Genomic DNA, 24,402 nt, shown 5'->3' on the forward strand with positions numbered 1-24,402 from the left:
ATTTATTTGGGTCCTGTCTTTTTCTCTTCATGATTTTGACTAGAGGTTTATTGATTTTGTTTATCTTTTCAGTAATCTGCTTTTAATTTCATTGATCTTGTCTGTTTTTCAATCTCTGTTTCATTTTATTTCTGCTTTGGTCTTTGTTCTCCTAACTTGGGGTTTTGTTCTTTTTCTAGTTTCTTTACATGTAAATTAATACTGTTTATTTGGGAATTTTCATATTTCTTGAGATTGCTATAAACTTGTCTGTTAGAACTGCTTTTGATGTGTTCTATAGGTTTGAAAGTTGTGTTTCTATTTTTCATTTGTTTTAACATAGTTTTTTATTTTCTCTTTGATTTCTTTGTTGACCCATTGATTGTTTAGTAGCATTGTTTAGTCTCCATATGTTTGTGCTTTTCCAGGTTTCTTCTTGCAGTTAATTTCTAATTTCATACCGTTGGGGTTGGCAAAGATACTTGTTATGATTTCAGTCTTTGGAATTTATTTCTTATTAATTTTTTTTTTTTTTTTACTGTTTGTTTTTGAGAGAGAGAGAGAGAGAAAGGGAGGGAGGGAGAGAGAGGGACGGAGAGAGAGGGAGGCAGAGACTGAAGAAGGCTCCAGTCTCCGTACTGTCAGTTCATGGCCTGAACTGAAGTTGGACACTTAACTGACTGAGCCACACAGGCGCCCCTAACTTTTGCCATTTTAATTATAATATATCTTTGTATGGCTCTCTTTGGTTTCATCTTGTTTGGAACTCTCTGTACTTCCTGGGCATGGAAGTCTTTCCTTTACTAGGTTAAGGATGTTTGTAGCCATAATTATTTCTTCAAACAGATTTTCTGTCTCTTATTTTTATCCTTCTGAAACCCCTACAATGTGAATGTTAGTACAATTATTGTCATTTCTGAAGTCTCTTAAACTATTCTCATTTTTTAAAAATTCTTTCTTCTTTTGCTGTTCTGATTGGGTGATTTCCACTATTCTATCTTCCATTCAAGTGATCCATTCTTCCGTATGCTCTAATCTGTTGATGTCCTCTAGTGTATTTCTTAGTTCAGTTATTGAAATTTTCAGCTCTGACTGCTTTTTGGTACCTTCTTATATTTTCTACCGCTTTGTTAAGGTTCTTACTGTATTTCTTCATTCTTCTAAGTTGAGCAAGCATCTTTATGACCATTACTTTGAATTGCTTATCAAGTAAATTAATTACCTCTATTAGGGTTTTTTTTTTTTTCTGAGGTTTTATGTTGTTCTCTTGTTTCGAACATTCTGTTTCCTTATGTTGTTTGTCTTTCTGCATTTGTGTCTGTAAATTTGGCAGAACAGCTAACTCTTGGTCTTGAAGGAGTGGCCTTATGTAGCAGTGTCCCCTTTGTTTACTGTGTATGCCAACAGGATTTGGTTGGGCAGCTGGAGCTGGAGTAGGCATGAGCTAGGGTTGCCCTGGGGCTTGCTACAATGGGTCACATGGGCAGGATGGCTGCGGCTAGAGCTGGCGCAGACTCGTTGGTGTATGACTTGAGCTGGTGTGGACATGGGACCAGGCATTCCAATGTACTCTGTGCCAGGGCCACACGGGCGGGAGGGCTTGAGCTGTTGTGTGCAGGCCTGGGGTATGCTGGAGCTTCCAGGGCCACCTTGTTGGGATGGCTAGAGCTGGGGCTGGCAAAGGCAATAGGCTGTCTTGGTGGGAAAGCTGATGTGGATTAGGGGCCTGGGACTTGCTGGGGCAGTTTTAATAGGCCAGCAAGAGCGCCTGGACTCTGCTTTCATTGGCACTGTCAAAGTAGAGCGTTGGGAAATAAATAGTGGCAATTTCAGGCATCTCCGACCCTGGAGAGAGTTCTAGCAGTTCCTTCCACCATTTGGCAGAAGCTCTATGGTCTTCACTTATAGTCTACTTGCCCTTTAAATTGCTCTTTTGTTTCTGTGCCCCAGGGCAGGTGTGTCTGCTTGGGACCCTCAATGATACCCCCTACTGCAAGTCCTTACATCTGGGGTGTGTTTTGTGTTGTTACCTTGTCTCCTACTGTGCTCTGTGTGGTCCCTCTGTTGTTTGTTGTACAGAAGCTGTTCAGTCCACCCTCAATTTTTAAGGAAGAATTGCTCTGTATGTAGGTGTAGTTTTATTGTGTCCACGAGAGAAGGTCAGTTCAGAGTCTTCCTATTCCATCATCTTGGACTGCCTCCTCCTTGCTCCTTTTCTAATGGAGTTGGAGAGCAGACACTGAGAGCAAGATGGTCTGCTGGATTTTATTTAAGCCAATGTTGAAATTTCCAAACTTTGCAGTCTTTATGTAGTTAAGTGAATCACTAGAGGTTACTCTATGGGTTAATGCTGTCTGAGGCCCTTCTTTTGCTCGATTTCATTCAGTATTCAGCCTTCCGGGTGCTTTATTTTTATACCCAAGGAACACATTATTTGGGAGGGCTTATTTGGTGTTCATACGGCACTATCAGTTAATTTTAATTTGGGAAAACCTGATTCACATGTCTCAAGTTTTTGATGTCATTAAGTCTTAAAAATGAATAAATGCTAAACCCAACAAATTTGAATAAATTGAAGAAAAACAGGCTTTTTCCTTGAATCTTCTCTTTGAGAGTTCTGAAGAATCAAGAGTATAAGCTAGATATATTTATTAGGTGACTCTTTTTTTTGTTGTTGTTTGTTTTAAAAACAGTCTCTTCTCTCTCCTTTTCCCCAGTACTCAGCTGTTAAAGAGAGGTAAAATTGTGCCTTGGAATCTTAAAGTAGGGGAGGCAATAATGAATATTTTTGATTATCATTATGATTTTTTTAATGCTTCTTTATTTTAGAGAGAGAGAGAAAGAGTAGGGGAGGAGCAGAGAGGGAGTCAGAGCATCCAAAACAGGCTCCGTGCCGAAAGGAGGGAGCCTGACGTGGGGCTTGAACTCACAAATTGTGAGATCATGACCTGAGCCAAAGTTGGATGCTTAGTCGTCTGAGCCACCCAGGTGCCCCTGATTATCATTAAGATTTTTTAGATTTATCATAATCACTGGTAAGTTTTGACATATTTGAATTTTGATCAAGAAGGCATTTGTTCTAATAGAATAAATTTTTTGTCAGTGGCCTTTTGGTTGTTAAGATCTTACTATTTTATAACAGATACTCATATAATTTAGATTATTAACAATCAGAAGTTATTTTAAGCATATGTAAGATGTAAGTATTCACATATTTTTACCATTGTTATTTTAATAGAAACCAAAGAAACCACCACCTCCTGCTAAAGGTCCAGGTATGTAGGAAACACATTATTCAGTTTGCTGTTTTTCATATTTTCAAGTTATAAAATGGTGAAATTGGATTTTAAGTAAACCATTTATTTATATGAGCAAAAACCAAATATGATGTAATATATACAAATTCTAGAAATACATAAAAATTGAGTGTTCACATGCATTAAGTCTGTATTTTTTAAGTATAAATTGTATACAATAGGATGTTAAAAATAATTTGTATACTTTAGTTATGACTTGTCATATTTCCCCCCCCACACACACACAATTTAAGTTTATTAGTCTTGAAAGAGAGAAAGAGAGCAAGCAGGGGAGGGCCAGAGAGAAAGAGGGAGAGATAGAGAATCCCAAGCAGGCTCTGCACTGTGCAGAGCTTGATGTGGGGCTCGAACCCACGAACCATGAGATCATGACCTGAGCCGAAATCAAGAGAGGGACACTTTGAGCCACCCACGTGCCCCTGTCATTTCTAATTAAGAAAATTGACCAAGTTTAAATGCATTTAGAATAGTATACTTCAGGGGCACCTGTGTGGGTCAGTTGGTTAAGCGTCCAACTTCTGCTCAGGTCATGATCTTGCAGTTTGTAGGTTCAAGCCCCATGTTGGGCTCTGTGCTGACAACTAAGAGCATGGAGCCTGCTTTGGATTCTGTGTCTCCCCCTCTCTCTACCCTTCCCCCACTCATATTCTGTCTCTCAAAAACAAAAATAGTTTTTAAAAATTAAAAGAATAGAATACTTAATATATTGACCTAATTAGTTATTCCACTTTTTCACATTAAATTCATTTGTTAATGTCTCATATAAATACTAATTATTTGTATTTCTTCAGAGAGTATGCTGAAGGGTTAAACAAACTCGAAGAGTTTATTTTTATTTTTTTAAGCAGTTGAATATATTATGGTATACTTAGAAGAGTTTTCCAGAGTTACAGTTTCATAATCTGGCCCTTTGTCTATTTCTGTAAGTTTTAGATCCTAATTTCATTTCTTCTCCTTTTTTTCTTTTTTTTTTCTTTTCTTCTCTTTTTCTTTTTTTCTTTTTCTTTTTCTTTTTCTTCCTCTTTCTCTTTCTCTTTCTCTTTTTCTTTTCTCTCCTCTTCTGTTACTTTCTAGTTTTTTGTTTTCTTTTTCTCTTCTCTTCTCGTCTCTTCTCGTCTCTTCTCTTCTCTTCTTTCAAGGGGGTGGGGGGGAGGGGCAGAGAGATGGAAAGAGAGAATCCCAAGCAGGCTCTGAGCTGTCAGCATGGAACCCGATGTGGAATTTCATCTCACAACCAGGAGAAGATCATGACCTGAGCCCAAATCAAGAGCCCACATTTAACTGAACCACCTAGGTGTCCCTAGCCCCTAATTTTTGATTTTTATAAGTGAGGTACAATTATTTTCTTCAAAGATTTGCTCTTTTAAGAAATAATACAGGTCCTTTCCTACTCCAAGTTTTCATCTTTGTATTTGCTGACTTAATCCCAGAGCAAGGAAAGCATAAGTTAAAAGTAATTTTTATGGAAGTTGGTGTTCTAGGCTTTTTATTCACTAGTCATATTGGGGCTTTCAAAATTTAATTAAAGTTAAATAAAATATTGAATTCCCCAGTCACAGTAGTAGTATTTCAAGTCAACACACTCAGTATTGATAACAAAAAAATAGAATATTTCCATCATCATGGAAAAGTTCTACTGGAGAGTGGTGGTGTAGAGGGTATGAACACCTTCATTTGGCAAAGAAGGAACTGAGACCAGAGTTACTACTCAGCCATGTAATGGTGGTAGGTGCAGGATTAGATAGTTAGCCTAGTGATTATGGTACATTGTTGTTTCTGTTAAGTCATGTTTTCCTCTGATGTTATTTTTAAACTGACCTTTTCTGCTTAGTAGTATAATTGTTTTTGTGCTTTGAAACTAATTTTTTTAAGTACTAATTTTGGCTTTTTGCTTTAGCTCCAAAGCCTGAGCTAATAGCTACAGAAAAGAAGTATTTTCCTATAAAGCCAGAAGAAAAAGGTAAGGGTAATTCTTCCACTTTCAGAAAAATAATTCTTCTTTGGATTTGTCATTGTAAATAATAATATCTCTCCACATTGATTGATTTACACTGATTTTTTTTATTATTAAAATATAATTTATTGTCAAATTGGTTTCCATACAATACCCAGTGCTCATCCCAACAGGAGCCCTCCTCAATACCCATCACCCACCCCCCCCCTCCCTCCCATCCCCCATCAACCCTCAGTTTGTTCTCAGTATTTAAGAGTCTCTCATGGTTTGTCTACTTCCCTCTCTGTAACTTTTTTCCCCCCTCTTCCCCTCCCCCATGGTCTTCTGTTAAGTTTCTCAGGATCCACATATGAGTGAAAATATATGGTATCTTTCTCTTACTGACTTATTTCACTTAGCATAATACCCTCCAGTTCCATCCACGTTGCTGCAAATGGCAGGATTTCATTCTTTCTCATTGCCAGATAGTATTCCATTGTGTATATAAACCACATCTTCTTTATCCATTCGTCAGATTTACACTGATTTTTAACAACTGTTCAGTATTTATTTGGAGTTTTCTGGGAGGAAGTACTTTATCAAGAGTGATAGGAAATTAAGGTTTTATTCAAACTGATACCAATTTACATTCATTAAAAAGTTAAACTATTACTTCAGTAAGGTTATAGTATTTCATTATATTATTATTATTATTTGTTTTTTCAAAAAATAACGAAAGTAAGCCTTAAATAGTTATACTTTATCTTTTTTGGAGTCTCAAAATAAATTTTAAAAAATTCTTAGGTGTAAGAGTGAGTTATGGGGTGCCTGGGTGGCTCAGTCAATTGAGCTTCCAACTTCGGCTCAGGTCATGATCTCCCTCTGTGTGTACAGCTTGCTCAGAGCCTGGAGCCTGCTTTGGATTCTGTGTCTCCCCCTATTTCTTCCCCTTTTCTGCTCATGCTCTCTCTCTGTCTCTCAAAAATAAATGAATGTTAAAAAAAATTTTTTTTAAAAGTGAGTTCTAACATGGAAGTGATTTGTTATGTATTATTTAATTTTCACTGTCTGTATTTGTCATATAAACTTGGAAAGTATTCCAAGGTACCATATCTATTTTGTTAAAAACATCATTTTGTTTTGTTATTATTAATTTGGAGAAAATAACTATTTCTCTTTGTGTACAGAAAGATCTGCAATGGTTATATCTAGTATTTTAGGTTATATATACAGTTGACCCTTGAGCAGCATGGGTTAGAACTGCACAGGTCCATTGGTATGTGAATTTTTTTCGATAAATAGAATACAGCACTGTAAATGTACTTTTCTTATGATTTTATTAATAACTTTTTCTTAAGCTTAATGTATTATAAGAATAGAGTATATAATGTACATAACATATAAAATATGTGTTAATTGACTGTTTATGTTATTGGTAAGGGCATTTATTCAACAGTAGGCTTTCAGTTAAGTTTTGGGGAGTCAAAAGTTATATTCAGGTAACTGTGTTCAGCTGTGTAGGGTATTGGTACCCCTAACCCTTGTGTTGTTGACTGTACAAGCAAAACCTTGAATACTATTTTAGAATGCTTCTGTTTCTACTGCCAATATTGTTTCTGCCTATCCTTGTGTGTTGCCTGCAGTGTTCCTGTATTCTCTTAACTGATTTCTCTCACTTTAGTCCCTTGTCTGGCTTCTATTTCATAGTTTTGCCAGATTCATTTTTTTTTTTTTTTTCAAGGTTTATTTATTTTTGGGACAGAGAGAGACAGAGCATGAACGGGGGAGGGGCAGAGAGAGAGGGAGACACAGAATCGGAAACAGGCTCCAGGCTCTGAGCCATCAGCCCAGAGCCCGACGCGGGGCTCGAACTCACGGACTGCGAGATCGTGACCTGGCTGAAGTCGGACGCTTAACCGACTACGCCACCCAGGCGCCCCGCCAGATTCATTTTTTAATGAACTATTTTCTAGAACAGTTTTAGATTCACAACAAAATTGAGCAGTAACTACACAGAATTCCCATACACTCCTTGCCCCACACTTGTACTGCCTCCCCCACTATCAACATCCTGCACCAGAGTAGACCTCCACTAACACATTATCACCTGAAGTCCATAGTTTATATTAGGGTTCATTCCTGAGTTGTACATTTTATGAGTTTGGGCAAATGTATAATTTGACAAATGTATAATACAATGTCTAACAGAATAGGTCTTATTATTCTAAGAATCTTCTTTGCTCTGTTATTTCATCCCTCCCTTCCCTCAGCCCCTGGTGACCATTAATCTTTTTATTGTCTCCATAGTTTTGCAGAATGTCATATGGTTGGAATCATACAGTATGTAGCTTTTTCACTTTAATATGTGTTTAAGTTTTCTCCATGTCTTCATGACTTAACAGCTCATTTTCTTTTAGTGCTGATTAATATTCCATTATCTATCTATAGCACAGCTTATCCATATTTACCTACTGAAGGACATCTTGGTTGCTTCCAAACTTTGTCAGTTATGAATAAAGATGCTATGTATAATTAAACATCCTTGTCAAGGTATTTGGTGGACATAAGCTTTTAGTTCACCTGGGCAAAAATAACCAAGGAGTATAATTGCCAGATCATATGTTAAAAGTATGTTTAGTTGTATAAGAAACTGTCACATCATCTTCCAGATTATGCCATTTTGCATTCCCATCAAGAATGAATAAAAGCTCCTGTTGATCCTTATCTGAGCCAGCTTTTGTTGTTATTGGGAACTGATCCCCCCCCCCCCCCAAATTACAATTTTGGTATTATCTTCTACCCTTTTCATTCACTAAATACAGTAACCACATTCTTGTCCCTGAATATGCCATGTATTTTCATAGCTTTATCTCTTTCTCGTTATCTATGCTCAGCATAGGAAGTTTTTAGATTCTTTTTTTCTTTATGTTTGAGAATGTTTTATTTGTCATACAAAAACAACTTAGTAAAAGTATTTTTTAATTTCAGATGTAATATGGCTATTGGTAGGTCTGAGCATTGGATTGGTTTATTTTGGTGCCTGGTTATAATACCGGTCCTACATGAAAGACTCATTTTACAAAGATACTGAGAACTAAATGTAAGAACTATGTTGTTGGCTTCATTACCTACATTATGATATTCCTTTTATAGTCTCCTCCATCAAGTAGGTAGGGATTTTATTAAAATGTAGTAATGACTTCCCATATTCCCTGAAATCAGTTGTGTGGATCCCATTAACAAAATGGAAGGTGATCCATTTTTAGATCATTTTATCTGCTCAATAACCTGGCTTGGTGAAGTAACAAGGACTGAATTTGCCCTCCTGAGTTGAACAACTAGAAGACTGGACAAAATAGATGAAATAGTGGTTTCAGGTATTGGACAATAGATCATTTAGGACTGTTATCACTGAAGGAAGTTATCACTGAGCCAGTAAGGCAAGTCCTAACATTACCCCAGCTTATTGTCTAGAAGCAGTTTATAGGCAGTAGAAAGGAAGAAGCCAAACAGAGTCTGGTTTTCCTCTAGAGCTGAGGAAACAGGAGAAAAGGAGTTTAGGGAGGTCAAAGCAGCTACTTTTTGTGGGGCAGAGTGCCAGAATAGAGGGAACTGCACAGAGAACATTCTGAGATCTCAGTACAGCTTACCATGAGGCTTTGGCTGAGTACTGTGAATTATATACACATGAAAGGAAACTTCCACAGGTAGAGAAATAACTACTAGAAAGCATTTGGTGAAGCAGTTTTTGGAACTCACTAATAGTTCATGTTCCCACAAGCCACAGGGGAAAGACTTCATAAAGTGTAGGATGGAGTCCATAAAAGATTATATCACCTTAGACTAAAGTCGTCTTCACATTTACCTTGGAAGCAGATTGAACTATTTCCTGAACAGGATTCTATACAATTTGGAAGAGTATAACACCTGAGAGTGTTAAATATATAGTGTCTGGGGCGCCCGGGTGGCTCAGTCGGTTAAGCATCTGACTTCAGCTCAGGTCATTATCTCGCGGTCTGTGAGTTTGAGCCCCATGTCGGGCTCTGTGCTGACAGCTCAGAGCCTGGAGCCTGTTTCGGATTCTGTGGCTCCCTCTTTCTCTGACCCTCCCCCGTTCATGCTCTGTCTCTCCCTGTCTCAAAAATAAATAAACGTTAAAAAAAATTTTTTTTTAAATATATAGTGTCCATTATCTGATAAAAAATTATTAGGCATGGAAAGGAGCAGGATAATAGCAACCTGTAACTAGAAGAATTAGTCAATGAAACAGACCCAGAAATGGCAAGAGATGATGGAAATAGCAAGGACATTAAAACAGCTATTATAGGGGCACCTGGATGGCTCAGTTGGTTGTGTCCAACTTCAGTTCTGGTCATGATCTCATGATTCATGGGTTCGAGCCCCACGTCAGGCTCTGTGCTGACAGCTTGGAACCTGGAGCCTGCTTTGGATTCTGTCTCCCTCTCTTTCTGCCCATCCTCTGCTCGTGCTCTGTCTCTCTCTCTCTCTCTCAAAAATAAACATTAATTTCTCAGAGATACCTGAATGCTGGCCATATTATGCTTCATTAGAATAATAATATCAACACTTTTGAAGCAGAAGTTTTTCCTCCTGCTGTTTGGAAAACGTTTCTTGGACATACCTCTCAGTAACCCACTCCATTCTCAGTGACTTGTTCTTGGTATGAACTATGTATGAAAGGAAGGGAGCAACTAATGTTTATTTTGGAGTGCCAGGCAGTGAGGCATATAAATGTGTAGGAGCTCTATTAGGCTTGTAAGTCATTTAAGTGTTTACCTTTATGTACATGTTCTCCTTGGTAGCCTCAGTCACATCCATAGGAAGGGCATAATGGGCTCAAGTCCAGCCATTCAACACTTACTGGTAGAGGCAGTGAATCTGCGCTCACTTGCTTGAGGAGCATTTTTCTCTAGAGTTTCTATACCTGCAGGTGTTAAGACCGGGTTTGTTATTTTTCAGTCAGTTCATAAGCAGAACATAACCAGATGGCACACACCTCCAGGCAGGAAGTAAACACCAATATGTTAATATTGGCAGTATTGTTTCCTAATTAGAATAGGAAGGGGGGAGAGTTGTGCTGGTAGATGTTCCTCTTGAGTTTTTTTGTCTCTGTATCTGACATTAAGGGAGACAAGTTATTGTTGCCGGGGAAATGTAGTCACATGCTAGGAATTCATTGTTAATACACGAGACTACAGATTTTCAGGGTCTAGTTGGCCGATTTCTGGGACTCTGAACCCCAGTAGATTGAATTGTGAATCTTACCCTATCTTTTGGAAACAGTTGTACTTTACTATGTAAGATTTTCTCTTGCAGAAGGTTGCGTGACTGCTGCTGGTTCCCACACAAAGGTCCAGTAGCATCATTAATTAATTCATTTGCTCAATTGCTGAACTAAAAATTAATAAAGACTATCAGAGTTGGATTTTTGTTTTATTTTTGATTCTTCGGACAGTCAGATATATAAAGCTCATGGCTTAACCATCATCTGCATTCTCCTGATTCCCAGTCAGTGTTTGGATTTGTTCATATTCATTGCTGTTTGTACTTTGATTTGTTTGTATTTCATATTTTCTACCTATATGTGTGTCTGTGTATGTGTGTGTGTGTATTTTATATGTTTTTTTTTTTTAATGTTTATTTATTTTTGAGAGAAAGGAAGACAGAGCGTGAGCAAGGGAGGGGCAGAGAGAGAGGGAGACAGAGAATCTGAAGCAGACTCCAGGCTCGGAGCTGTTAGGACAGAGCCCGATGCGGGGCTCGAACCCACGAACCGTGAGGTCATGACCTGAGCTGAAGTTGGGTGCTTAACCGACTGAGCCACCCAGGCACCCCATACTTACATTTTTAATGAATTTCTTTTATGGAGGGCCTAGTGGTAGAACATGTTTTGTTTATTTTTTTCTCCTCATTCTTGGTATTTTTGCCTTACGTTGAATTCCAAGCTGGCAAAATTGGTCTTGGTACATAATTGAACATATTGCCTGTAAGTCTGGAGGTCTTGTTTGCTTAGGAGTGTTCTCTTCTTCCTATGAGCCAGTAAAAGGAATGCAGAGTAAAAACTTAATGGAATTGAAATGTGATAAAAATGTGTAGTTTTCTATTCATGTGCTGGCTATGGATAGTATTCTTCATATTACAGAGTGATTTGGAAATCAGTATTCAAAATATGCTTTTCAATTAGTATGTGCTCTGGAATTTTGGTGTAATACAATTTAGTATGGAATTAAAATCAAGATCTGTGTGTTTGACTCATTTAGCGGCAGTTATTATTGGAGACCCTGAACTCAAATGCATGCCTTTTTATCTGTGATGCAGTCTGTAGTACAGACTCTTGAGTTGAGAGACCTGTGGTAGAACTCTATTGTATTATATATTTAGTATGCTTACCAAAAAGGAAATAGTACTTATCTCTAATGTTCTACAAAGAATATTTTGGTATCTGTAATATATTACTCCTGTTTGAACCTAAAAATAATCTTGATCTCTTAAGAAGTAGCAAATATTCTTTATTATACTTAACCCACACATGGGACAGACTTTTAATAAATATCAAATATGCAATAACATAAAACCAATAAATATGTATGTATGAGGCAACTGGCTTCTGTTAATCACTAGGATTTAATTTTTTTTTTCTATTTTAAGTGATACTCTAATAATTCTAGTTGAATAGTTAACATGTGCATGGCAATGAGGAGATTGTAATTATTCAGAGACTTAGAAAATGAGCATAATGTGCTGACTGGAAAAGAGAAGGTGGTTCCAGACCACAGAAAGAATGTGAAAAGAATGAGAGAAAGCATATTCAAGAAATGGCTATAGGTAACTTAGGAAGCTAGAAATTAGCTAGAAATGTAGCGTGGTGCAGTTGTTTTTGGTCTTGGTGGCATATTAGAATTACCTGGGTGTCTTTTAAAAATATGCTGATACTAAGGATCCTCTCCAGAATTTTTATAAGGTAGAACTCAGATAGTAGTATTTTTTTTTAATATTTATTCATTTTGCGGGGGAGCACCGGCGGGGGAGGGGCAGAGAGGAGGACAGAAGATCCGCACTGACAGGTTGACAGCAGTGAGCCCTATGTGGAGCTCGAACTCACAAACAGCGAGATTGTGACCTCAGCCAAAGTCGGTCGCTCAACTGACTGAGCCACCTAGACGCCCCTCAGGTACTAGTATTTTTAAAGCTCTTCTCAGGATTCTCATCTGAAGATAAAACTAAAAACCACTTATGTAGTTCATAAAAGGCCTTTAAATGCTATGGCAAAGAGTTGTATTTAACTATCTGTTTATATGTTGCCTTGCACCAAAAAGGATTTAAAGTAGTGATAAGGATTTCAGAATTTATATCATGGAAATAAAGGGTACATGCACATGTTTCATATAAATATGTGTTGGTCATTATGATGCATGGCACATGAACTCTGGGAGTTCTACCAGACATTTAAAGCAGAGATAATACCTATCCTTCTCAAGCTATTCCAAGAAATAGAAAGGGAAGGAAAACTTCCAGACTCATTCTATGAAGCCAGTATTACTTTGATTCCTAAACCAGACAGAGACCCAGTAAAAAAAGAGAACTACAGGCCAATATCCCTGATGAATATGGATGCAAAAATTCTCAATAAGATACTAGCAAATCGAATTCAACGGCATATAAAAAGAATTATTCACCATGATCAAGTGGGATTCATTCCTGGGATGCAGGGCTGGTTCAACATTCGCAAATCAATCAACGTGATACATCACATTAACAAAAAAAAAAGAGAAAAACCATATGATCCTGTCAATCGATGCAGAAAAGGCCTTTGACAAAATCCAGCACCCTTTCTTAGTAAAAACCCTTGAGAAAGTCGGGATAGAAGGAACATACTTAAAGATCATCAAAGCCATTTATGAAAAGCCCACAGCTAACATCATCCTCAACGGGGAAAAACTGAGAGCTTTTTCCCTGAGATCAGGAACACGACAGGGATGCCCACTCTCACTGCTGTTGTTTAACATAGTGCTGGAAGTTCTAGCATCAGCAATCAGACAACAAAAGGAAATCAAAGGCATCAAAATTGGCAAAGATGAAGTCAAGCTTTCGCTTTTTGCAGATGACATGATATTATACATGGAAAATCCGACAGACTCCACCAAAAGTCTGCTAGAACTGATACATGAATTCAGCAAAGTTGCAGGATACAAAAATCAATGTACAGAAATCAGTTGCATTCTTATACACTAACAATGAAGCAACAGAAAGACAAATAAAGAAACTGATCCCATTCACAATTGCACCAAGAAGCATAAAATACCTAGGGATAAATCTAACCAAAGATGTAAAGGATCTGTATGCTGAAAACTATAGAAAGCTTATGAAGGTAATTGAAGAAGATTTAAAGAAATGGAAAGACATTCCCTGCTCATGGATTGGAAGAATAAATATTGTCAAAATGTCAATACTACCCAAAGCTATCTACACATTCAATGCAATCCCAATCAAAATTGCACCAGCATTCTTCTCGAAGCTAGAACAAGCAATCCTAAAATTCATATGGAACCACAAAAGGCCCCGAATAGCCAAAGTAATTTTGAAGAAGAAGACCAAAGCAGGAGGCATCACAATCCCAGACTTTAGCCTCTACTACAAAGCTGTCATCATCAAGACAGCATGGTATTGGCACAAAAACAGACACATCGACCAATGGAATAGAATAGAAACCCAGAACTAGACCCACAAACGTATGGCCAACTCATCTTTGACAAAGCAGGAAAGAACGTCCAATGGAAAAAAGACAGTCTCTTTAACAAATGGTGCTGGGAGAACTGGACAGCAACATGCAGAAGGTTGAAACTAGACCACTTTCTCACACCATTCACAAAAATAAACTCAAAATGGATCAAGGACCTGAATGTGAGACAGGAAACCATCAAAACCTTAGAGGAGAAAGCAGGAAAACACCTCTCTGACCTCAGCCGTAGCAATCCCTTACTCGACACATCCCCAAAGGCAAGGGAATTAAAAGCAAAAGTGAATTACTGGGACCTTATGAAGATAAAAAGCTTCTGCACAGCAAAGGAAACAACCAACAAAACTAAAAGGCAACCAACGGAATGGGAAAAGATATTTGCAAATGACATATCGGACAAAGGGCTAGTATCCAAAATCTATAAAGAGCTCACCAAGCTCCACACCCGAAAAGCAAATAACTCAGTGAAGAAATGGGCAGAAAACATGAATAGACACTTCTCTAAAGAAGACATCCGGATGGCCAACAGGCACATGAAAAGATGTTCAGCGTCGCTCCTTATCAGGGAAATACAAATCAAAACCACACTCAGATATCACCTCACGCCAGTCAGAGTGGCCAAAATGAACAAATCAGGAGACTATAGATGCTGGAGAGGATGTGGAGAAACGGGAACCCTCTTGCACTGTTGGTGGGAATGCAAATTGGTGCAGCCGCTCTGGAAAGCAGTGTGGAGGTTCCTCAGAAAATTAAAAATAGACCTACCCTATGACCCAGCAATAGCACTGTTAGGAATTTATCCAAGGGACACAGGAGTACTGATGCATAGGGGCACTTGTACCCCAATGTTCATAGCAGCACTCTCAACAATAGCCAAATTATGGAAAGAGCCTAAATGTCCATCAACTGATGAATGGATAAAGAAATTGTGGTTTATATACACAATGGAATACTACGTGGCAATGAGAAAAAATGAAATCTGGCCTTTTGTAGCAACGTGGATGGAACTGGAGAGTGTGATGCTAAGTGAAATAAGCCATACAGAGAAAGACAGACACCATATGGTTTCACTCTTATGTGGATCCTGAGAAACTTAACAGGAACCCATGGGGGAGGGGAAGAAAAAAAAAAAAAAAAGAGGTTAGAGTGGGAGAGAGCCAAAGCATAAGAGACTGTTGAGAACTGAGAACAAACTAAGGGTTGATGGGGGGTGGGAGGGAGGAGAGGGTGGGTGATGGGTATTGAGGAGGGCACCTTTTGGGATGAGCACTGGGTGTTGTATGGAAACCAATTTGACAATAAATTTCATAAATAAATTTAAAAAAAAGGGTACATGCACATGTTTCATATAAATATGTGTTGGTCATTATGATGCATGGCACATGAACTTAATATATTTGAACATTTTTTGTTGCATTTGGGAAAAAACTCTAGCCTACAGTGTTTTCTTCCCAAAAGCAGACTTTCTTGACCACATTAGCCTTAGTATAGCCTACCAGATTTTGAGTGATCTGGCTCCCTATTGAGTTTTCTCTTGTTAACTGTTTGTGGTTGGCTCCCCCAGTGTATAACATTCATAGAATATCAGTTTTCTGCCCTCCCAGTTGCATGGTAGAGTATCCTTTTCCTGGCATCTCATCTTTATCTTGCACTCCTTCAGATTCTTTCCATATGTGATTCCTTCTCATTTTTTCAGATTCCAGCTTAAAACAACTATCTTAATGTCACCTCTTTGACATTAGTCTTTTCTTTGTTACTCTGTCTAAAAGTAGTTATTTCTCATTATTGTATGTTACATGTACATTAGGTATTTTTTGTATATTGTCTTTTTCCCACATTTGACTAAACCACTAAACCCTATGGGGCAAAGGTGTAGTGTGTGTGCGTGTCTGAATCTCATTTGACATTGGTTCTGTAGTTTCTTGCAAAATATATAATGAATAAGGGATATTTAATACAATAATTACTATGTAATTGGAAGGCTTTTAAAAACTGGTGTGACATGTTCAGATAGGTTTTTCTGAAACTGTTTTAGTGCTATTTGAATAGGTTTGGTGATGGTATGGATAAAAAGGAAATTGGAATGGTTTCAGAGCAAAGAATAAAAATCCTTATTCAAACTGAAACAATAGGGAAACAGTCTCATATAATTGGAAGTCTAGAAGTAGGAGTTTTATGACCCTCCATTGAATAATTTCATTATGGACCTGGATTATATCTCTCTCCATTTGCCATCTGCCATCTTTAGTGTCTACTTTGTCTTCAGATTGGTTTCCCTTGAGGTCACAGGAATGCTGACTGTGACCATCAGGGCAACTTGATATTTTGTCCATTTAATAGGAAAGAGGAAAACCTCTCCACACCTGTGGAAAGTAAGTCCTCTTCAGTTTCTTGGACCAATTTGGGGTACATGTTCAATTCCAGATAAATGTAAAAAGAATGCTGTCTATTTAATAGCTTGGTATGATCGTATGAAGGTAGGATAGATTTGAGGGAATCAGCTACATTATCTGCTAAAGATGTTGAGATATATTCAGGCTCTCCCATAAGGGAGGTGGTTTAGGTTTATAGTAGTACATCTTGTTGACTAATTAGATCCTAACGGTTGTGAGGATGGGAAAATGAGATATGATTTATAAAATAAAATAAAGACAGTTTCTAGGAGAAAATACACGAGTTCAGCTTTTGATACACGGTTTGATATGAATATAGGAAATATGGGATATCTCTTGTTGAGAGTTTGTATTAAGCATTTATTTGTAAGGTGCTGTCTTGGAAGTTAGCTAGTTAAATTTATGGATACAGGTAAGGTTCGATAAGGTTGCTTAAAATCAGAATAGGAAGAGTTTAGCTTAGAGTCTTAGAATATGTACATTTGAGAAATTGTTAGATGAACTGGAACTCTTGAAGAAAACTGATGAGTGATCATATAGACAGGCAGAGAATGATCTGAGTAAGAATAACTGGAAAGGTTGTGTGAAATATATACATATATACTAGACATAGGAGAGCTATGAAGGGTACAAGAAGTTACATGGTCAAGATGTAGGAGAGGAGGGGAGCCCAGGAAAGTGAGTCTGGCATTTGAGCCTGTGTTTCCTTTTGAGGCATTTGCCATTTCTGAAAGTGCTGGCTGAGACTATGAAAAGAACTTTCAATGTATTTTTGGGTTTGAGAAGACAAAAATTGGAGTTTAGGGCCCACAGAAAAGGAGATACATTAGACTCTTGAACTTTAATTGGGTTCCAAAAAAGACTCCGTTTAATAAGAAGTGTGAAATGGAAGTAGAACTAGCTCTCAAAAGCACTGAAGCCCACGTGCTGATTGTCTCAGTCTGATTGGAAGAGAAGGTGCTCTGGGATTTTACCGTGGCTTCGCCTCGCTGCCTGAAGCAAAGTAAACCCTTATTCCCTGGAGAAGAAGACATCATCTAGAATTTTAAATTATCTTTGTATATTTTCACACAAATGTTTTATGTCTCTTACTCATAGAGAAATAACCAGACATACTTGGAGATACGACACATGACTAGAAACAGAAAATAAACCTGGTCCACAGTGTTCTAGGTATTTGAAATATCAGACACAGGCTATAAAGTATCTATGCCTAATTTATGTTCAAAATAATAAAAGATGTGATTGATAATTTTGGCATAACTAAAAACCATGTAAGTGTAAATGAATTTGTGTAACTATAAAATATACAGTGGACCCTTGAACAATGCAGGGGTTGGGGCGCTGGCCCACTGTACGTACAAGTTTGACTCAACAAAAACTTAACCAATAGCCTACTGTTCACCAGAAGTTTTACTGATAACAGCAATCGATTACATATTTTGTACGTTATATATAATATGTACTGTATTCTCACAGTAAAGTAGAAAAAAAAATGTTAAAATCATAAGGGAGAAGAAATACCTTTATAGTACTGGACTGTATTTAAAAAATCTGTATATAGGTACGGGGCGCCTGGGTGGCGCAGTCGGTTAAGCGTCCGACTTCAGCCAGGTCACGATCTCGCGGTCCGTGAGTTCGAGCCCCGCGTCAGGCTCTGGGCTGATGGCTCGGAGCCTGGAGCCTGTTTCCGATTCTGTGTCTCCCTCTCTCTCTGCCCCTCCCCCGTTCATGCTCTGTCTCTCTCTGTCCCAAAAATAAATAAAAACGTTGAGGAAAAAAAAAAAATCTGTATATAGGTAGGCCTGCACAGTTCAAACATGTTGTTCAGGGTCAACTGTATATGATATATGTGTGTGGGTATATGTTAATATATATGTGTATGTGTTTTCAAAAGAAAATTTCTGAATTGAAGCTTATGGTGGGAAGAAAGATGGAAAATAAAGAAAAGATCTTAATAGACATATAGAATAGAATGAAAAGGTTTAATGTAATTGAAGATCCAGATGGGGAGGAGAGAGAAGGGACTAGAAACCTTATTTGAAGGTATAATGGTTTCCAGTCTTCCAAAAATGATGAAGCAAAAAGCTACAGAATCAAGAAATACTGTGGAGCCCAGTCTGGATATATACAAAGAAAACTCCATATACTCACTATTAGTCATGCTGCTATAAGCAAAAAATAATATTGAAAACAGCCAGAGAATAAGACACATTTAATTTTAGAGTAACAAAAATAAGAGTGACAGTTGCTTCTCATTGGAAAAAGTTTGAAGCTGAAAGACCATGGAATCATGTCACCAAAGTGTTAAAGGAAATAACTGCTAACCTATAATTATATTGCCAATGAAAATATCTTCAGGAAAAAAAGATGAAGTAAGACATTTTTAGGCCAGTCAAATCTGAGAGAATTTATCACTGGCATGCCAGTACTTTAGGCAGTTTTAAAGGATGTTATTCAGGCAGAATGGAAATGATTCCAAATACCAACTGGGAGATCCAGAAATCAAGAGCAACAGAAAAGCTTAAATAGGGATGCTTGGGTAGCTCAGTTGGTTAAGCTTCCACCTCTTGATTTCCAGCTCAGGTCAAGATCTCATGATTCATAAGTTCAGGCCCTGTGTCGGGCAGTAAGCTGGCAGCACAGAGCCTGCTTGGGACTCTCTGTCTCCTCTCTCTGCCCCTCTCCCTTTTGCACGTGTGTGCGTTCCCTCGCTCTACCTCTTTCAAAATAAATACACTTTAAAAAATGCTTAAATAGATAGGTAAATCTAAATATTTACTGTATAAAATGTTAATAATGCCTTCTGGGCATTTATAGAAATAAAAATGCAACAAGGCAGCAGGGGTGTAAATGGAGTTAAAGTGTTAGGGCCAGTAGAAAAATTTATATATGACTTCAAGGATATGTGCTGTAATCTCTAGGCAGTTACAAAAAAATAAAATAATGTATAAAAAGATAATGGGAGAACATAGAATAATGAAAATACAAAAAAGCAAGGAGAGAAAATGAAACAGACCAAGCAAGAAAAAATAAATACTAAGTAATTACAGAAAATATAACTGGACTAAACATTCCAGTTAAAAGAAAAATTGTTAGACTCAAAAAAAAAAAAAAAGAAAAAAGAAATCCAACCATATTCTGCTAACAAGAGACATATCTTAATGATAAGAATTCAGGAATGATTAAATTAAAAGAGTAGACAAAAATATGCCAGACAAATGCCAGTCAAAAGAAAGCTGGTCTAATTATAGAAATAGCTGACAAAGTAGTCAGGGTAACAAGAAGCATTTAGAAGGACTTTAAGTCCTTGTGATTTATAAGCAAAGTTGCCATTGTAGTAGCGAAAAGATGAATTAAATGAGTGATACTGATATCCATATAAGAAGTAAGTCTTAACCTCTACCTCTCATTGTACCTAAATTTGAATCCAGAAATAGATTGATAGGTACCTGCTTTATGACCAAAGTTGCAACTATGGAGAAGTGGTAAAGGGCATTCTTCAGTAAGTGAAACTTCCATCTTAAACCTACCATATAAATACCTTATACCTTACCTAGTAACTTCTACCTACTTTACAGTATGCATTAAAAAAGGCAGTTCTGTGTGGATGGTGGTGCCACAAATATTTTGCAAGATACCATAAGCTAGTATTTCTATGCACTTGGAGTAGGAAACTGTTTCTTTAACGGGATGTATACATACGCACACATACACATGCACGTGTGCACACACACACACACCCTACCACATCTTCCTTATCCATTTGTCTGTTGATGGACACTTAACTGGCTCTGTATCTTGACTATTGCAAATAATGCTGTTATGAACCGGGATGCATATTATCTTTTAGTATTTTTATTTTCTTTAGGTAAATAACTAGTAGTGGAATTATTAGATCATATGGTATTTCCGTTTTTAGTTTTTTGAGAATTTTATCTATTCTTACTCATGCAGGAGGGAACTAAGCCTCATTTGAATTAACAGATGGATTAATTTACTACATACAGTGTTAATAATATATTTTTGTATTCTGTAATAAGATGTGGAATTTTTCATTTATTTTGATGGCATTTTTTTAGCTGCCGTATATTTTAGCTGTTTTCAATAAAATTATACTCTTATGATAATTCTTTTCTCTATCTTAAATTATAACATCTGTATCTTACATATTTCTTTCTTTGGGCATTTGAAAAAGTAACATAAGACTTTTTTTTCTTAAATTTCTTCTTGTTTTTGGTGAATTTCTACCTAAACTAAAATTCTGCTGTGCACAGTTGGATATCCACATACAAAAGAATGAAATTGAACCCCTGCCTCATACCATATATAAAATCTGACTGAAAATAGATCCTTCACCTAAATTATGAGGTACAAAACTAAAGCTCTTAGAATTAAACATAGGGCTAAATCTTGATCGCCTTGGGCTTGGCAATGGATTCTTAGATATGACACCAAAAGCTCAGACAACAAAAGAAAAAAAAAGTTAGTGGTATATATATACAATGGAGTATTACTCGGCAATCAAAAAGAATGAGATCTTCCCATTTGCAACCACATGGATGGAACTAGAGGGTATCATGTTAAGTGAAATTAATCAGAGAAAGACAGGTATCATATGACTTCACTCATGAGGAATTTAAGGTACAAAACAGATGAACATAAGGGAAGGGAAGCAAAAATAATATAAAAACATAAGACTCTTAAATATAGAGAACAGAAGGTTGCTGGAGGGGTTGTGGGAACAGGGATGGGCTAAATGGGTAAGGGGCATTAAGGAAGACACTTGTTGGGATGAACACTGGGGATTATACATAGGGGATGAATCATTGGAATCTACTCCTGAAATCATTGTTGTACTACATGCTAACTAACTTGGATATAAATTTAAAAAGTAATTAATTTTAAAGAAAAAGCTAAATTGTAATTCATTAAAATTAAGGACTTTTGTGCACTGAAGGGACATTATGAAGAAAGTGAAAGATTTACCACAGAATGGGAGGAAATATTTGCATAAATCCTATATTTGGTATCAGGAGTATATAATGGGTTTGGTATTATATATAAAGAGTCGTTACAACTCAGCAAAAAGACAGCCTAATCCAAAAATGGGCAAAGGACTGAAATAGACATTTTTCCAAAGGAGACATGACAAGATATTCAACATCATTAATTATTAGGGAATTGCAAACCAAAATGACAATGAGCTACTGCTTCACACTCACTAGGATTGTTGTAGTAATAATAAAAATGGAAATAACAAGTGTTAACACGGACATGGAGCAATTGGACCCCTCATAACACTCCTGATGTGAATGTAAAATCTTGCAGCTGCTGTGAAAAACAGTTTGGTAGTTCTTCATAAAGTTAAACATGGAATTACTATATGATCCGGCCATTGCTCCTAGATGCTTACCCAAAAGAATGGAATACAGATACTCAAATATTTGCGTGCAAATGTTCATAATGGCCAAGAGGTGGAAAAAACCCGGATATCCTTCAACAGATGAATGGGTTGTGCTGTATGCATATAGTGGTTATTACTCAGTCACAAAAAAGAATGAAATGATGATACATACTACATTGAGAATGGACCTTGAAAACACTATGCTATGGGAAATGAGCCAGACACAGAAGGTTACATACTGGATGAGTCCTTGTATTCGAAATGCCCAGAATACATAAATCTGTAGAGACAGAAGGAGGTTGGTGATTGCCAGGGGATGGGTAGAGGAGCAAATGGGGAGTAACTGAATAATGGGAACCAGACTTTTCTTTTGGAGTGATGAGTTTTGGAACTTGAGAAAGGTGGTTGTTACATAACATTGTGAATGTACTAACTGGCACTGAATTTTTCGCTTTAAAATGGTTAATTTTATGTTATATAAATTCCACCTCAATAAAACTAAATAAAACTTTGTACATTGACATCATATATGATAAATCAGCATACTGTAGTTGATTTAGTCATGGCTGTACCAGGAATGATGAATCTTAGTTTTGTCACCTTTGATTTCCATGAATATTAAATGTATTCTTTTGTTTTAGAATAGACTACACAGTTTAATTGATTTCAAGCTGTTATTTATGTATCTGTTAAAAGAAGTATGTTCAGTTAATCAGTGAACTTCTATTTGACCTTCAGTATTTTTCCTGATATTTTATATAAAACATCTTTCTTAATATTTTCTACAAATTTGATTGACTGTTTCAACTGATACAGATGGCTATGTTGGTTTATAGTTAGGATTGGGTGGTATAATTATGATGTAATTATATGATGCATTGTTTGTTTTGAGGCCATTTAAAATTGGATTTTTGTACCAAATGATGATCGTGGTTTTAATAGACTAAGCTGTATTTTCAAATGATCCAAGGAAACTATACATAAATAGTAAAACTGAAACAGTGGTAGTTTGTATTTTCATTATTATTAAATTAAATCTCTTATTTTGAATGAGGGGGTTTACCTGTGGCTTGCAGTATTCAAGATTCATAATCATCAGTTTCCTATTTGTGTGAAATTATTTGTGGTCCTGTGATATTCTTTACGGTCCTGTGATATTCTTTACAAAGACCAGGTAAATTTTGAAAATTACTCAGTATGGCACATAAGAGTTTCTTCTTTTTGCATTATATGTGTTAGACACATTTTTGCCGACTCCTGTGTTATCATGAATATCTAGTATGTATGCACCTGTGTCAATTAAAAAAATAACCTCTTTTGCCCACGCCTCCACCCACTTACCCTCTGGCAACCACCAGTTTGTTCTCTGGAATTTAAGAGTCACGTGTCAATTTTAATACTTGTTCTTAGTATCTGAAAGATCAGGAATCAAGTATGTCATTATATATAGTATCATGCCTTTTTGGTGATAAAATTATTTTTATTAACATGGCATAAAACTGTTCCCTGTGTTGTTTATTTCCAGCATATTTTCTTATCTACTTCATAGGGTTTTTAAGGGTGTTAATAAACTGGAAAAAAATGAAATTGTGTTAATGCATTCCTAGTACAATTATGAGGGTTATAAGTACAAGTCTGTAATTTTCTCTCCTATGTCTAATCAAGCTATCCTGTTAACATTCTTTGTCATTGTGATCACTTTTAAATAAGTATGTTAAATGTCACTGGTTTCCTATACTTCACTTTCAGAAAGTGGTCTGGATTTGAATATAGATAATATTACTTTCTGCTTCGAGTAAAATCATGTGATTGTATTGAGTAGTATACCACCCCTAAAAACAAAGGATGCTGGGAAGACAGGAAAAACCGGGCATTATTTGTTTCTCAGAAGCTTACGAGTGGTCCCCCTTCTTACCAAACTAAACTTAATTTTTTTTTTCCTTTGAGAGTGCAAGCAGGGGAGGGGCAGAGGGAATGGGAGGGAGAGAATCGCAAGTAGGCTCCATGCTCAACATGGAGCCCCACAGATCCATCCTGCCACTGTGAGATCATGACCTGAGCTGAAATCAAGAGTTGGATGCTCAACTGAGTGAGCCACCAAAGGGTGCCCCCAAAATAAGCTCTTTTAGGTATTTAGTCTTACTAAGTTATAACTTTAAAACATTGTACACTTATACAAATAATGTCTCTCTTTCTATTTCACATGTTTCCAGCCTGACATTAACTTTAGGAAATAGAAAAATCTAAATAATTTTGATTGTTAATAACTTATTAAATATTTTTAAATAATCAGATGAAAAATCAGTCTTGGAGCAGAAACCTTCTAAGCCAGCTGCTCCGCAGGTCCCACCCAAGAAGCCCACTCCACCCACCAAAGCCAATAATTTATTGAGATCTCCTGGAACCGTGTACCCAAAGCGACCTGAAAAACCAGTTCCTCCACCACCTCCCACAGCCAAGTAAGTTTTACCTAATTTTAAGTTATACCTGATTATTTTTACTGATTTACTTTATCTCAAGTTTATTGATTACCTGCTTTTCTGAATCTCAGAATCATTTCTAAAGTATTTGTTTTCCATATTTTTTCTGTATACTGTGATGGTTCTCTGTTAACT

The 24,402-nt window shown here is 36.9% G+C and overlaps 1 protein-coding gene across 1 annotated transcript in view; it reads left to right on the plus strand.

The window, feature by feature from the left end:
- Positions 1 to 24,402, plus strand: part of CD2AP (CD2 associated protein) — a 142,751-nt gene that overhangs the window by 94,239 nt on the left and 24,110 nt on the right. Inside the window, exons 10-12 of the mRNA XM_040473713.1 lie at positions 3,218 to 3,254; positions 5,194 to 5,256; positions 24,081 to 24,246. Of these exons, the coding sequence (XP_040329647.1) occupies positions 3,218 to 3,254; positions 5,194 to 5,256; positions 24,081 to 24,246 (266 nt within the window). The remainder of the gene's footprint in view (positions 1 to 3,217; positions 3,255 to 5,193; positions 5,257 to 24,080; positions 24,247 to 24,402) is intronic.

Source organism: Herpailurus yagouaroundi, unplaced genomic scaffold, assembly GCF_014898765.1.
Source record: "Herpailurus yagouaroundi ecotype Mexico unplaced genomic scaffold, PumYag 139, whole genome shotgun sequence".
NCBI lineage: Eukaryota > Metazoa > Chordata > Mammalia > Carnivora > Felidae > Herpailurus > Herpailurus yagouaroundi.